Here is a 17829-nt window from a genome sequence, read left to right on the forward strand (position 1 = left end):
TCTGTGCCACAGTTCTGCAGCATGAACGACATGCACAAAGAAATGGTGCACATTTCCAGAACAGTACATGTGGCATCAGATTAATGAAGTGTTGATGAATCTGGAGCACTCTGCACACTCCAGAGGCAAACTGCACATAGTACCGACTACACTAGTTTTGATAAATGTAGGCAAATGTGTGTTTACTGCACCATGATCGGGTGCCACAAACATGAGTCAGCAGTTTTTGTGACTTTTTTTTTTAAAGAACTGCATCTGGTATATGAGATGCAACACTGAAATTATCTGGTGCAACAAACTTTGCTAGGTTAGTGTAAATGTCGCAAATTTTGGAACATTAATACAAACAAAGCTGAAAATATGAGAGAGAAAAAAGAAAAGAGTAGGATATATGACACACATTGACATGTTATGATATTTAGCTTTTAGATCCAGTTTCTTTGCTGAATAAATTAGATTGGCCTCCGAGAATTGCCTCTCCTTTTTGTCTTGAGTTCTACCATTTATAAGTAAAAGCATGATGTTCCAGCAACCACTGCAGCACAAGATCAAAGGCTTTAGTAAGATAACCATAAAATCCACCTTTTACATGTTTTTTAGCAATATAACACATATTCATAGTGTTTGACTAATGGTTTTAGCGGCCTGAAATACAATACATAAGCTGATTGTGTCTTATGTGAAAAGAACGGTTTTATGGGAACGTAGACAATTGCTGTGATTTTCTTGCACGTTGGATACTAGATCTTCCTGCTTTTTTTTAGTAATCTGTGCCTCCTTACATCTTTGACCACAGCACTGATACATGTTACTTCTGTGTAGAGAAAGTTCTCAACTGTCTAATAAAAGCTGGGGTTTTGGTTATTGGCTGGCAAGAGATGAAGAAAAAAGTACAATAATCCATGCTCCATAGCTTCTTGTGTGTGCCTGGAAATAAAGTTTGTGGATTTTTTACTAGTTATTGTAAAGATGACTTTTCTATTCATCTATTGGAGCATTGTATAGTCACCTGTAGTATATAAATACATGCACATTGAAAAATTAGAAGATTTCTATATGAAATATAAAAAGCATAACTTTTATTTTTAAAGTAATTTAAACATAAAAATAAAAACTCTCTATTTATAAAAAACCTACAGAAGGGGGCTCTCGGACACCCAAACACAACAACAAAGGTTAAAACACATAACAAGCTTGTAACTTTCTGGAACTGTATAAGCTACACATGTAGAAAAGCATAAATAATTGTTTAACCCCTTCCCGATGCGCACCATCAATAAATGCCTGCTAAAATGTCTAGATTCATATATAATGCACACTGGACTACATGATTATAAGGATGAATGACTAGCAGGTGGCAGACCTGTGCACAGTTCAAGGCAGCTGTTGTCTGTAAGTACGGTTTGTATATAAGGCGCACTCGACTATAAGGCGCACCTTTGATTTCTGAGAAAATCAAAGGTTTTTTTGCGCCTTATAGTCCGAAAAATACGGTAGGGCCGAGATAACTACCTGACCATTGCCTTACAATTACGTCCCACATCTGACAAATGGTTATGTGAATGGCCCCCCAAAAAAAGAAAAAAAATCCAAAACCAGAATTGATGATTTTCTTTTCCTACATACATCAAAATAAATAAATCCCACTAATTTTAAGTATTTTTAAAATTTATCTATCTAATCATGCAGAAAATTAGCCCTTATATTTCCAAATTGCCAAAAAACATATAAAGCCTTTGGTATTTTATCCACTGAGAAAGTGTACATTTTTTGAAAAATCAATTCATTTAGCCAAAAAAATTTAAATTCAAAATTGCATCTAATTTTATTTTAACCCCTGTGAAACAATTAAAGGGTTAGCAAACTTCATAAAAGTTGTTTTACATATGCAATATTGTTTTTAAAATTGGTTAATATATGGGGTTTGCCTATTATTTAGGCCTCTCAAAGTGACTTGAAAGCTGAGTAGGACCCTCAAAAGTATGATTTTGCATTTTTTATAAAAATGTGAAAAATATCACCTAAAGTTCTAAGCCTAATGACATTCTACTTAAATGAGGTGTCACATATCAACATAAAGCATACATCCGGTTAATGTTAGTTATCAAGTTATTTTGGAGTTATGACTTGTCAGAAACGTAGAAAATTTTGAGTGTTTCCAAACTTTCACCAAATATTTGTTTTTTATAAATAAATGCAGAACATATCACCTTAACAAACATAAAGTGGAAAATGTCACAAGAAAACAAGGTCAAAATCACCTGGAGGTGCAAATGGTCTCAGTTGTTAAGGGGTTAAAAACAAACATGACAGACATCACAGCAATAAACTAGCATAAAACAATAACAACACTAGCAATAAACTAGCAATAAACTAGGGATGAGTTGAGTTTTGGATACTGAACAAAAACTCTCACAGTGGGGAACAATGTTCCTAAAGTAAATGGTGGTGTGTATTTAAAAAGTACCAAACTAGTGTATTACCAATGGGGTTTGAGCCTGAAGAGCAAGCTACTGGATGCAGTTTGGGTTTGGATTGGGTTTTGTTCCACTTTACCATCGTTCAGTTCCTTTTTTGAAGCAGAACTAGTTTATCACTTCTTTTTTTGTTACTAACTCATTAGGCTACTAATGGAAACATTTCTGATCCTTGCTTTAAATCCTTTGATAGGCTTAAGACAATAAAGAGCCACTCTCAGACAAACTCAATAATCATGCTGTCTAATCAGTGTTGTTTGTACATTATTGTTAAGGATATATACCATGCATAGTCGAGAATAAGCTGATGCCCCTAATTTTACCACAAATACATGGGAAAACTTATTGGGGCAGATTTATCAAGCAGTCTGAAAGTCAGAATATTTCCAGTTGCCCATGGCAACCAATCACAGCTCAGCTTTCATTTCACCAGTGCTCATGAATATTTTAAAGGGGAGCTGTGATTGGTTGCCATGGGCAACTGGAAATATTCTGACTTTCAGACACTTGATAAATCTGCCCCATTGACTCAAGTGTAAGCCTAGGGTGGAAAATGCACTGGTCTCAAGATCCCCCAGTAAAGAAATGCCCCATGCAGCCCATCATAATGCCCTGCAGCATCCCCACTAGTAATGAAATGTCCTGCAGCCCCCCCAATGAAATAATCTTCAGCCCCCAATTAATGAAATGCCCTGCAGCCACCCTAATAATAAAATTCCTTGAAGCCCCTCAGTGTATAAAAAATTTGACTTACATACTGACCTTTCGATGCGCCCCAATGCTCTGCACGGCTCCTCTTCCTTCTACTATTCACGTGTAACAGAGCAGGCAGAGACGGGTCCATGCGCTCTTCCTCTTGGCGCACTCTATGACATCAACAGAGCATCACAGTGTGTGCTAGCACATGGACACGTCTCTGCCTGCTCTGTTACACGTGAAGAGTAGAAGGAAGAGGAGCTAATTAGAGCATCAGGGTGCATCAGGGTGCATCAGAAGGGCACTATTTAGATTGTATTAATATTTGTAAATGATTTGTATTGGCTGATTTACAGGAAACAATTCCTTTGTCTCTATCTGTCCCATTTGCTATCCTCAACGGTTTTGACAAAACTGTTCCTTTACAAGATTACAGAAGATAAAAAAAAAGAAAACATTATGATTTCCACACATAGGTATACTTTATAGCATAGCTTTGACATACACTTTTGCATACATTTTGTGTGTATTATTTACAAAACTGACCTAGGGTCAGCATCATGTACCGCAATTTTAAACAAACATGCTTTTTGTAACAAATTCAAGTTGCATTGTCAAGTTTATTAAAATGTGAGATTGCTCAATGCGTTTCTGCAACTTCTTTTTTATGAGAAGATAAAAGGCTAAATATTATTCATTACATTAGAATAGAACAGAATGTGCATCATTAATTCAAACTTAACAAGCCATTTCACAGACATGGAAATATTCTGAAGAAGTTTGATTATTCACACAAAAGTATTCAAATGTGCTAAACCAATTAAAATGTGTCAGAAATGAAAAAAATATAAATATGTGTATGGACAATTATAGAGCTGGGAAGGAAAAATAAAATGAGTAGATTGAGGTCATTCTTTTTCAAATATAAAAAATGCCTGTTCCTTTATTTATTCTCTGCAATTATTTATTTACTGCCAACTATATTTCACAAGTAGTTTTATGCACACAGATTGACATTGCAAGTGCTGAAGTTAATTTTTTAATTTGCAAGATTTTTTAAGTTCTTAAAATGGAATTTTCTCACCAGAAAAAGGACCTATATTTTAAACTAAGGGGGGATTTATCATTAGATGTAACCATAATTGTTAACTGATGCTCAAGCAGGGGTTGAAATATTTGTGCATGTTGGACTTTTGGGGGTGTTGTTGAACTTTTAGATAGTAGCCATGCCTCACAGCAAGTAAATGCCCATATTTTTTACGAGAATGCCCGTACTAATTAGCGGCTACTTGACAAATTGGGGATTATTTACCGTTTTCTGGATTTGCTGGCTTTCATGCGACACAAATTGGGGAGAATGTTATTGGATGATCCGATTGATTCTGACTGAGCGTGAGATTTAACTCTCAAATTGTGTCACAAGACAATCCACTTACATGCACCAGGAAGAAGAAGGTGAACTCTGTCAGACCTGAGCAGGGAACCGTAACATGCAGGATATTGGGTGCAAGATCTTAGTTAATCTCGGCACAGTGCATTCTCGTTGGACAATGCACTTTCGGTGAACTCCGCAGACCGGGTAAGTAAATGAGCCCCACTAGAATGAGCATTCTTGGCCTAGTGTTTATGCTGGCACTGTAAAGTGTCAAAGTGATCTGCAACAGGATAACAGCTCTAAAATGTAGCTTGATCCCTGCAATGTCGCAGTTTAACCACTTAACTGCTGTGATCAATGTTCACTATTCTAAATTTCTATATTAGTGCTTCCTTCCTCCCAAAAAAACAATCATAAGTTGTACCCCAAAATAGTACTGGCTATAATGTTATATTATTCCCAGATTATCTCAGATTATATTGACACATGTTTCCACAAAAACAGGCATTCATTTAACAAAATGGGGGAAAATTACTCCCAAAACACATTTTGTAAGAATGAGTTTTTATTTTTCCATGTCACTGTATACAATATAAATTAGTAAATAAAAACTAAATTTAATAGTGCAAATATGTGAACTTTGGCAGTGTAGTGTGCAAAGGGCACTGGATTCATGATTTGTGGCGCCCATTCTTCAGGAAACTGGCACTCCCTGTACTGCCCTGACAGAGTGCACCAACTTTTTTGGTGTGACACACTTCTGTCGGACTTTGCATGTTAAATGTGGTGCACTGTCCGACTGAGCACCAGAATACCCATTTCAATGACGAAATTTGTGTTGCTTGTAGAATAGTGCAGCTTCGACACAAAAGGCTTGCTTGCACCACAAATGTGGTGCAGGCACTTCTTAACTACATGTACAAGAAGTTTGCTCATGAAAGAACGTGTAAAGTCCGATAAGCAGGTGCTTAATCATTTTGAAGGGGGTTTGTATACCTGAGTAACTATATAGAAAGGCCACAATAGAAGACAATAGAGAAAATTGGTACAGCTCACCCCTCCTTTTTGATGGATTTTGTGTAGATCATAAATGGCAGTTGCTTCTTCAATGCAATAGAAAAAAAGTCCTGTTGGACTGCAGGAAAATCCAGTCAGAGAAACAGAAAAAATTATTTCTGCCACTATTTCTTGAAACGTTTATTACACATTACCATTAGAATAAAACATCCCAGGCAAATAAATAGATTTTTATTGTGAATATTACTGTTTCCAAAGCTATCTGATATTAGCTATACACAACTGTCATAAGTATAATGTACTATAACTTTATAATTTACAAAATGCCTCTCACCTAGTAAGATTCATCGATTTATATGAATCCAGAAAAAAACGAAGAAAATCCAGCACTGTGTTAAAAAGTTTTCATGCTTTAGTCTTCAAAACATAGCAGATATAACAGACACATTTGGGGCCCTTTAACGGCCCTTAAGGGCCGTTGTAGGACTCAAGACTTTTTTAGCACAGTCCTGGATTATCTCTCTCTTTTTCTGGATTCATGTTTGGATATCCTGGAGTCCAGCCAGTATTCTCTCTCGATGGAGTGGTGTGATGTTTTTCACAAGTGCATAGATTATAGCAGTGGAGGAGAGGGGTAAGCTGTGGCGGGTTTTTCCCTCCTAATGGATTACAATTCTATTTATATCACTTATTTCGTACTAAAATAATTGACACAAACAATTCTACAACTGAATCTATTGAGTTGGTCAGTTCACTGGTTGTATTGTAGCCATAGAGATACCTACAGAAGATCCTGCGCAATAAATATAAAGTTCAAATGTAAACATTCATAGAAATATGCGAAATGAATATGTGACATTTTAAAAATAAACACAAAACTTAATTAAATAGTGTTTCTATAACCTAATGAAATCCTTCGTTTTCCATTATAACATTCCCTTACAAGTTATAATGGGCCTGCTTGAGTAGAAATCAATAACTAATTACAAATAAAACACCTAAAGAAATGTAATGCAATGCAGACTGCTTGACAAGTGCCTAATGATTACATTTTAATTAGATTCTGGAGGCTTATTACACTTGTCTAGTTAAATCAGTAAATATATTAATGGTAAAAAGATGTTTTTGCAGTTTTCTTCTATTATATCTGGCACTTTATCTGTGCATCTTCACAACATTGTATGTACATGTATTTTTAGTTCACCCATATATTCATTTGTGTGTAACAATTGAAAGGCAACACACAACCAAAGGAGGAAAATGAAATTATCATTGTATCTTTTATTATTACAAAAAAGCTCCGGTCAACTAGGCAAAGTTTTTCTGCCAATGGAGTCTTGACTGTGTTATCTCTTAATTTTCTTCACCTTTTCAAGAAAGCATTTTAATTCTATATATAGGTGTTGAGCTGTTGGCAGAGATAAAGATGTTTATGACTTTAAACTACCCGCCATTTGCAATAAAATGAAACACCAAACTAGCAAACTTTAGGGAAAAGTATTGGTGCGACTGAAAGTATTAGGGGTGAGATTTCTCAAAGTTGTACTGGCCCTTTTCCCCTACTAAGTGGGCACATTCCATGTTCCATTCAGACTGCAGAGAATTCCTGTCCATTTTTCGGCCTTCCCAAGTAGGGGAACATGAAAAATACTGTTGCCATATGGATTATACATGTGTCATCTGCATGAAGTACAATTTTTTAGATCCTTTGCTTTTTTACACATTATGTGACCCTTTAAGATGCTGGGACACGTTTACCAGAATTCATTTTATTTATACAGATTCACAAAAAACACATAACAAATGGATGGCTCACGGACCGTTTTTGCTGTCATACCCTTCAAAAAATGATTACATACTGATGTCACACTGACCTCAAAAACAGACCACAGCTCTATTGTTTGCGGTCTGTTATTATCACACCTGAGTGATCAGTCTTAGCCTACATTTACAAGGATGTATGCCCACCCAGCCAAGGCCGGGTGGGCATACATTCGGCGCCCTGAAGAGGAGGAGGGGTGATCCTGCCTTCTCCACAGAGATCCATAGCACCTTGCACAAGAGGAAAGATAGGACGTGTTCTATCTTTTCCCCATGTACAGAGTGGTATGTTCCCACATGTGCGTGGCACCTCATCATTCCGTGAGTCTATTGCCGTCTATGGGAATGTATGAACGGCCGTAAGTTTGTGATACAGGTGATACATATATAATATCTCATTGGCTGACAGAGGTAACAGAGTTTGCAATTACCTGGTGCAGGTTAATTGTATTTCAGACAAATATTGGCTTTCAAGCTGCAGCATTTTTATATAATTGAGACAAAAATAGAATAAAAAGTAAAAACAAAAATACAAGCATAACATGTCCACCCCCTAGTGAGCTCCTCTATGCTTATATGCCATCATTTGCCTTCTACATCAAAATCTTTCTCACCTGGAGAAATTGGGGAACACCGTGAGAATAATGTTCTTTGATTTCTCCAGTACTTCCAAAACTATACAGCCAGGGCTACTAAGAGACAAAATGTATCTGGCTGGAGTGGACCACCACCTCTCTAGTTGACTCCTAGGCTACCTCACAAACCGACCTCTGTGAGAGCCCTGGACTGTACTTGTGCACCTCAAGGTACAGTTCTGGCTCCCTTTCACTTCACATTGTACACATCAGACTTCAGATACAACTTCTGAATTCAACTAACTGCTGCTTCCAGAAGTTCTCTGATGTCTCATACGATAGTAAACCACCTTAGGATAAATGCTGGGAAGACCAAGGAGATGGTGGTGGACTTCTGTAAGCAGGTGGACCTCCTTCTCAACCAACGGTCATCCAGGGGAAGGACTTTGAGGCAGTGAAGTCCTATAAGAACTTGGTTGTCCTCCTGAACAATAAACTGGAATGGGCAGAGAACATAAACACACTTCACAGGTAGGGTCAGAGCAGGCTACACCTGCTGAGGAGGCTGAAGGCATTGGGAGCGCAGGGGCACTTCTTAAGACCTTATTCAACTCTGCAGCCATCTTCTTTTCTTAGTCTGTTAGGGAAACAGCATCTCAGTTAAAGAGAGAAACTAGAGAAACTGATTAGGAAAGCCAGCTCTGTCCTTGGGGGTCCTCTTGACACATTGCAGGTAGTAGCTGAGAGGAGGATAAAGTATGAGTTTAAATCTATTCTGGAGAATAGCTTCCATCCCATGCATGAGACTGTGGTGGCATTAGGTAGCACCTTCAGTGACCAACTGCTTAACCCCAAGTGTGAAAAGGAGCATTATTGGAAGTCATTCCTCCACGCTGCAATCAGGCTGTTCGAAAAAGAAGGCCAAAACCTAACCAGTCCCTGTAGGTCCCATCTCCCATACATCCCATTCTGTCATTGTTTGTACTGTACTTTCTTTGCTGCTGTTACATTGGGAATTTACCCACTGTGGGACTTATAAATGATTATCTTATCATAAATGTCAGTAAAGGCAGACAGGTACTAGTTATAAATGCAAATCTCTGTCCAATGTAACCTTTAGTGAAGATCTCTGAATGCTGGGAATTTACTGAACTGTATAATCAAGTCTATAGAAAACACAAAGTCAATACTCACTTTTCCGACGCCCCTGCAGATTCTCTTCTTTTTTCAGCAGCAGGTCCATGCGCGCTGCCGCACAGACACTATGATGACAGCGGCTATATACTGGGGGCTGGCAGGCTATGTACCGGGGCATAGACTTGCTATATACTGGGGCATGGGCTGGCAGGCTATATAATGGGGCATGGCCTAGCAAGCTATATAATGGGGCATGGGCTGGTTATATATTGGGGGGTATATATACTAAGTGGAGGCTGTGAACAATGCATTTCCCACCCTAGGCTTATACTCAAGTCAATAGGTTTTCCCAGTTTTTTGTGGTAAGAATAGGTACCTCAGCTTATATTCAAGTCAGCTTATACTTGTATATATATAATAAACACAAATTTATAGTAGAGCATATGAATAACAGCAACAGGATAAGGCTCACATTTTCCAACTGTCCAGTCTGTGAAAAGGACTCAATCCACCGGCACTACAACTTATCCTCTGTTTCTTCATGACGTGAATATACACTCACCGGCCACTTTATTAGGTACACCATGTTAGTAAAGGTTTGGACCCCCTTTTGCCTTCAGAATTGCCTCAATTCTTCGTGGCATTGATTCAACAAGGTGCTGGAAGCATTCCTCAGAGATTTTGGTCCATATTGACATGATGGCATCACACAGTTGCCGCAGATTTGTCGGCTACACATCTATGATGCGAATCTCCCGTTACACCACATCCCAAAGATGCTCTATTGGATTGAGATCTAGTGACTGTGGAGGCCATTTCAGTACAGTGAACTCATTGTCATGTTCAAGAAACCAGTCTGAGATGATTCCAGCTTTATGACATGGCACATTATCCTGCTGAAAGTAGCCAACTGATGTTGGGTACATTGTGGTCATAAAGGGATGGACATGGTCAGCAACAATACTCAGGTAGGCTGTGGTGTTGCAACGATGCTCAATTGGTACCAAGGGGCCCAAAGAGTGCCAAGAAAATATTCCCCACACCATGACACCACCACCAGCCTGAACCGTTGATACAAGGCAGGATGGATCCATGCTTTCATGTTGTTGACGCCAAATTCTGACCCTACCATCTGAATGTCGCAGCAGAAATCGAGACCCATCAGACCAGGCAACGTTTTTCCAATCTTCTACTATCCAATTTCAATGAGCTTGTGCAAATTGTAGTCTCAGTTTCCTGTTCTTAGCTGAAAGGATTGGCACCCGGTGTGGTCTTCTGCTGCTGTAGCCCATCTGCCTCAAAGTTCGACGTACTGTGCGTTCAGAGATGCTCTTCTGCCTACCTTGGTTGTAACAGGTGGTGATTTGAGTCACTGTTGCCTTTCTATCAGCTCGAACCAGTCTGCCCATTCTCCTCTGACCTCTGGCATCAACAAGGCATTTCCGCCCACAGAACTGCCGCTCACTGGATGTTTTTTCTTTTTTGGACCATTCTCTGTAAACCCTAGAGATGGTTGTGCGTGAAAATCCCAGTAGATCAGCAGTTTCTGAAATACTCAGACCAGCCCTTCTGGCACCAACAACCATGCCACGTTCAAAGGCACTCAAATCACCTTTCTTCCCCATACTGTTGCTCGGTTTGAACTGCAGGAGATTGTCTTGACCATGTCTACATGCCTAAATGCGAGTTCCCGCCATGTGATTGGCTGATTAGAAATTAACACCGAAACAAAAAACAGGGGTGAGGTCAATGGGGCACTGACCAAAACCCACCCACACAGAGTATATATATACACCTACATAGAACAGAGAAAGAGCCAATAATTGATGTAAGAAACCTTGTGGTTAAAAAGTCAATTTCATTTTATTATTTTATACATATTAAATGACAAACAAAAAATAGAGCAACACACAGAAAGAATTGCACAGTACCCAATATAGACTCAAAGAATATAGCAGCAGAGTTTCCCTAGGATAACAAAATAATGCCAATAGCCCAAGGTAAGGCCAGTAAATAGTGAAACTAAAAATAATAAGACCATAACTATGGCATAGCAAGGGATGATAGAATGAGTAGAGGGAAACCACTTCTGTGCATATAGGTAACATACAGACCGTGGGTGCTGTGCAGAACCCACAGCACCCACGGTCTGTATGTTACCTATATGCACTGAAGTGGTTTCCCTCTACTCATTCTATCATCCCTTGCTATGCCATAGTTATGGTCTTATTATGTCATAGCAATGGATCGCAGCTCTCCAATGATGTCACCGGGATCGCCGATCCAAGTAAACATGGTGACGTCCACGCTCCAATAGCTTTTTAATACTGGCGGCAGCTTTGCTGGTGGCGATTAAAGGTTCAACACCAGCGATTGGTGCTAGCACCAATCGTGGGAGTTACTGGTGTATATTTGCTGCAACATGCAGCTAACACTCACTGGCTATGGAGAACCCTATCCAAACACCCGTAGCCGACGCATGTCACACCACGCATTGTTAATTGGTTGAAAGTCATATTACTACAAGGGTTTATAAGTAGACATATAAATAACAGATGGCATAATGATGACAAAATTCCAACAGTAACAGTGATCATTGCAGTGTTTTATTAAATCATCCAAAAGTTTGGTAAAGGGCATATACAAAATGATTTAATTAAAACAGAACAAAAGAAGATGCTAATTATTAATAAAATGAAAGCACAGGCATGCCAGCTTAGCTTTTTCTTTTTATAGATGCAAATTTATAAAACAAACCGTGGAAAATAGGACATTCACCGGTGCAGGATTTCATAGCAAACATTTGATCTAAAATTCATTAATAAAAACTTGCTCTACTGGCCTTTTGCAGAAATAGCCTGTGTTTAATCATGTCATGTAAATTAGATGGTCATTTCTTACAGTACTGAAATTCTCACTAAAACAGAATATCACAAAGCAGAAACTTCCCTTTTATTGGTTTGATGATTAAAAAAATACCATAATTAATTTTTGTTATACTGAATTTATTCAATATTTATGTAGTATCCAAACTAAGAACATCTGACTTACAGACGACCCCAAACTGACCTTTGGATGTTGGTCATTTACTGGACATTGGCCCCAGGTGTCTGATATTGAAGGGTTGGACACTTTCAACAATAAATCACATGGCTTGAGTAAGGAAAAGTTATACAATCTTCCAATATACTTTCTTTATCAATTCCTTATGGTTTTCAAGATCTCTGCTTGATGTCCTTTTATATGAAGGTCAATTGTCTACTTCCAGTGGATAGAAATTTGTCCATGGCATTATGGTAGTCTCTGTGATAATAACAGCTTGTGCACCTGTGTGGTCATAAGACCATAGACAGATTTCTATCCACCAGAAGTAAGGAATGGAGCTTTCCATACTCCCTGGAGTATATATATATGTAATCCCTGGTCTAGGAGTGCAGGAAACAGAGATCTAGAAAACCATGAGGAATTGAGGAATTCCTCTTGGAATTGATTTAGGAATTGATAGAATATTGAAAAATTGTTTAATTTGTATAAGCTTTATTGCTTGTTCTAATGACTTCCCAAAATTTCTAAAATCCAATTGCCACAGAAACCAAAAAATTTTTGGCTGGGGTTACAATGATAAAGTTCTGCCTTACATACAAATTCAACTTAAGAACAAACCTGCAGAATCGTATAAGTAACCCAGTAACTACCTTTACTGTATTTAAATTTTGTTCAATATTCATATAACTTTTATGTTACAAAATGTTTTTATCCTTTATTTATTTATTTTTCATTGCAGGATTCTTGAGTACAGGGGACCAAGCAGCAAAAGGAAACTATGGTTTGCTTGATCAAATTCAAGCTCTTCGATGGATTGAAGAAAATATTGGTGCTTTTGGAGGAGACCCAAAAAGAGTTACAATTTTTGGATCAGGGGCAGGAGCATCGTGTGTAAGCCTATTAACCTTATCCCACTATTCTGAAGGTAATATTGAACAGCTAAACTTTACATAAAGTCAACAATTATACTGATTTTAAATGGATATGTCTTTTACTTTGTAATACTCATATACTATTTAATCTTAACTGATCCATTTTATAATAATATGGTTTGGGGATAGGGTAGTTCTCACACAAAATCATAAAATTATAATCTGCTTAAGTAGGTTAGCTATGACTGAAAGGTTAGCTCCTACGGTAATAATTTGACGCTCACACGGTGAAGTTAATACTGACCAGATAAAACTGACTGGCAGATATGTGATTTAGAGACGGAGGCTACTTCTTCTACAAGCTCTTTGCCCTCACAGCCTTACAAACAGCTGATGGGTTGTAAACAGGAAGAAGGTAATACAATGGACTTTAGTTCTACAATGTAACAATTTATAAGACTGTGCCTAACAGATTAAATAAAGGTGCAGGATATAGAAGTTTAACACTTGCTGGGTCAATTTCCCTAATGAGAAAAATCTTCGGTAAAATAAAACCCTGTATTCTTTTAACAATAATTTAATATTGAAAAAATATACATATATAAATATAAAAATATTTAAAGATTAAATTGTATGGCATATCTACATGGATAATTGGAATTGTAATTATTTGGGCCCTGATTCCCATGCCATTTTCAGATGGTTGAGTATTCATACTGCTGTTTCATTCATCTCTAAGGCATTACTGGAGAAAAGCAAAGTCCAGTACTTATTCAAACTTAGTTAGTTTCAAGTACAGTAATAGCCCTTCAACTTGTAGAAGAACTCATGCCAGGTGGTACAATGCAAAACCAAAGTCAATATAATATAAATTCTCTAAAATGCTAATTTCAAATGTATTTCAGATACATGACAAAGTAAAGCAGCCAGGGCAGATGGGGGCAGGTAGCTGTTTCAGGCATCATTAGCTCCTCCTCTTGCATACATAAAAAAAGTCATAAAGCAAAATCACTGGCAACATTTAAATCACTACTGCTCCAGTGGCGCTGCCCGTCACCATTTTGGGAAGGGTCCGCACTCCCCATGACATCAGTGTGGAGTGCCGACCTTCCCTAAAATGGCTGCACAGAGCATATCTGGCATGTACAAATGCCAACACATATGTCATGGATCTATTTAAATTCCTCCTGCCACTTTGTAGACAGCATTCAACCAGTTAACACTCACGATTGGTGCATGCATTTCCAGCAGTATGGTCATCCCGACCGAACCTGGACCTGAACTTCTAATGGAGTTCTGGGTCTGGTCTGGGGGACCCAAACCAGCAAAGTTTGGCACACTATGCGGTTTAGGTCCACTCATCACAAATAAAGTCTGGTACACCCAGGAGGAACCAGGAAATGATACATAGATTTCCACATGCTAAGGCAGAATTGTATTCCTTGTGAATATTTCAGCTTTAAGTTTTGTTTTGTTGTGTAGAAACAAAGGTGGTTATTTATCTTTAGTCTGTGCCTGTGTGCCTGCCTTTTATTAGATTTTTTGAACTTGTGAGTTTGCAAATTAAAAAAAAAAAACACTAAAGTCAAAAAATCTTCTGCAACTTCTTCTAAGGTTTTTCCTATTCCAAAATTGCAACATTTTTATACATCCACATCTGGATTTGAAAGATATATGAGAAATAACAATAAAAAAAACTTTTTGTGAATTTGCTAGGTGGGAGGAATAGTTGCACATTTTGGAAATTTTAGGTTGCGAATATAATAGAAAAAAATATATAATAATTTTGTCTACTTGCTTTGCTGATACATCTACACAAATTCACCATTCATATTTCTCTGGACATAATTAACAATAAATTATAAAACAACACCCATATTCCTGGATCTCATTTTGTTTACAATTATAGCTCAATTTGTACTCTGATATGGTACTTGTTTTCCTTTAAAATGGACTTTAAAGAAAATCTACCATAAAAATCCAGCATGATAAACCAGGAACACTTACTCATAGATCCAGCGACTGTTACTGTAGTAGTGTTACTAGTGTTGTCATTAAAATACCATTCGGCGCGGCACCGTGGGAAATATTTTTACTTTATTGTATTAAAAAAAGAATATATATATAACATGTTACATACTTTTGGATGCCAGAACCAGGCTTGTCATCAGTCAGTACAGTTTAGCATGTTAAACAGTCTATTTGAAAACCTTTTGGGTGAAAACCACACACATAGATGAGGTCACGTTCAGATTAGGATGAATGCAAGATAATTTATAACCTTATTCAGATTCAATTACTGTATTTCTTAACCCAGTGCAACATTTATCAGGACAGCGGGAACATACAATGTTTCTAAATACAATTATTTATTTATTCATTTGGTAAATTACATAATATCCAGAGTCATTGCACCACAGGTTTGCGGATTGCGCTTTCTTCGGATTTCTGATTTTTTCGGGATTTGCGCCGCTGAGACAGGTATTTAACTGGGGATTGTCTTGCACACAATCAGACAGCTGTGCTGGATTTCATGCTGCAGAAGTCAGGGGGGCGGGTAATCGGACAATCCGACTGATTCGGACTGAGCACGGGATTTAACATTCAAATTGTGTCGCAAGACAATGGACTTACATGCACCAGGAAGAAGAAGGTGAACTCCATCGGACAGGTAAGTAAATGTGCCCCAATGTCTTTACATTGAGAAAGGGAACTCTGTTGCCATCTAGTGCACAGAAACAGTAATTTACCAAAGGGATATAATCTATTTATAAATACGTAATTGTGTTTAGAGACATTGTATATACCTGCTGTCCTGATAAATGGTGCACAGAGTTTAGAAATAGGGAAATTGAATGTGAATAAGGTTATAAGACTGTTTGACATGCTTAAATGTATTGAATGCGTCTCAAACTCACTAGCATGGTTTTAAGAATGTTAGCCCTATGTAACACACACGCATATACTGTATATTATATATAGATAGATAGATAGAGAGAGAGAGAGAGCCCTCTGATAAAACCCTCCAGGGCCCTACTAGCTCATTAGCATGCTTTTAACCCCTTAACGACTTGGCCTTTTTTAGTTTTTTCACTTCCATTTTTCACTCACCAACTTCAAAAATCTATAACTTTTTTATTTTTCCACATAAAGAGCTGTTTTATGGCTTATTTTCTGCGTAACAAATTGCACTTCATAGTGACGGTATTTAATATTCTATGGCGTGTACTGGGAAGCGGGAAAAAAAATCCAAATGCAGTGAAAATGGTGAAAAACCACATTTGTGACGTTTTCTTGTGGGCTTGGATTTTACAGCTTTCAATCTGCATCCCAAATGACATATCTACTTTATTCTTTGGGTCGGTACGATCACGTGGATACCAAATTTGTATAGGTTTTATACTGTTTTCATACATTTAAAAAAATTAAAACCTCCTGTACAAAATATTTTTTTTTTATTTTGCCATCTTCTGGGGCCAACAACTTTTTCATACTTTGGTGTACGGAGCTGTGGATAGTGTAATTTTTTGCGAATTTTGATGCCGTTTTCATTACTATAATTTTTGGGACTGTGCGACCTTTTGATCACTTTTTATTAATTTTTTTATATTTTTCAAAATGGCAAAAAAAATGCCATTTTCGACTTTGGACGCTATTTTCCATTACGGGGTTAAACATAGTGAAAAAACATTATCATATTTTGATAGATCGGGCATTTTCGGACACGGCGATACCTAATGTGTTTATGATTTTCACTGTTTATTTATTTTTATATCAGTTCTAGGGAAAGGGGGGTGATTTGAATTTTTAGGTTTTTTATTATAATTTTTTTTTAAACTTTTTTTTATTTTTACTTTTACTATTTTTCAGACTCCCTAGGGTACTCTAACCCTAGGTAGTCTGATCGATCCTATCATATACTACAGTATGGCAGTATTAGCACATTGTAATGCATGGGTTAAAACGAAGTAGCCTCGGGTGTTCGGAACACCCGAGGTTACCATGGCGATGGATCGCCGCTCCCCGTGACGTCATCGGGGAGCAGCGATCCACGACAAGATGGTGGCGCCCATGCGGTGCCATCTCTTTGAAGCCGCCGGCAGCATTGCCGGCGGCGATCGCGGAGAAAACACCCGCGATCGGTGCTAGCAACGATCGCGGGTGTTACCGGTAAGCCTTCTCCATGCACCGCGAGCACTCCTTCGCGAGCCCTCTCCATGCACTCCTTCGCGAGCCCTCTTCATGCACCGGGACCCGGCGCGCGCCGTACTAGTATGGCGCGCGTCGGGAAGGGGTTAAGAGTTGAATTTAGAAGGAAGGAGGCCATGGATAACACGTATTATAACAATAAAACGATTATTATAACAATCAAAATAAAACAAAAAGATTACCACAATCTAGGTGCCTGGATCTATTATTAAATGTTGTTGGTTTATTTTGCTTGATTTTAATGGTAGATTTCCTTTAATACCTCTCTTTTTACTTTAGTAAAAATGTCCAATGTGTGCTAGTAATACATGTTCTCCTCCTATAAATATTGTCCTCTGTGCTCCTTTTTTATAAAAAAGAATCTAACTACCATGTATACTCAAGTATAAGCCTAGTTTTTCAGCACCAAAAAATGTGCTGAAACCCCAAACTTGGCCTATACTTGAGTAAAAAATATAGGTTTTACCAGTTTCTTATGGTAAAATTAGGGGCCTCGGCTTATACTTGGGTCGCCTTATACTCGAGTATATACGGTAACCCCATTTCAGGTAACAATGTTTTCCTAAACTCCTAGACATGACCTCTGCTGCAGTTGGTCACAGGTC

The 17829-nt window shown here is 37.9% G+C and overlaps 1 protein-coding gene across 3 annotated transcripts in view; it reads left to right on the forward strand.

Annotated features, from left to right (window-relative positions):
- NLGN4X (neuroligin 4 X-linked) overlaps nt 1-17829 on the forward strand; it is a 171013-nt gene that overhangs the window by 123681 nt on the left and 29503 nt on the right. For all 3 annotated transcript variants that reach the window (XM_072137859.1, XM_072137861.1, XM_072137860.1), the window contains one exon: nt 12883-13068. In XM_072137859.1, the coding sequence (XP_071993960.1) occupies nt 12883-13068 (186 nt within the window). The remainder of the gene's footprint in view (nt 1-12882; nt 13069-17829) is intronic.

Source organism: Engystomops pustulosus, chromosome 2 (genome assembly GCF_040894005.1).
Source record: "Engystomops pustulosus chromosome 2, aEngPut4.maternal, whole genome shotgun sequence".
Classification (NCBI taxonomy): Eukaryota; Metazoa; Chordata; class Amphibia; order Anura; family Leptodactylidae; genus Engystomops; species Engystomops pustulosus.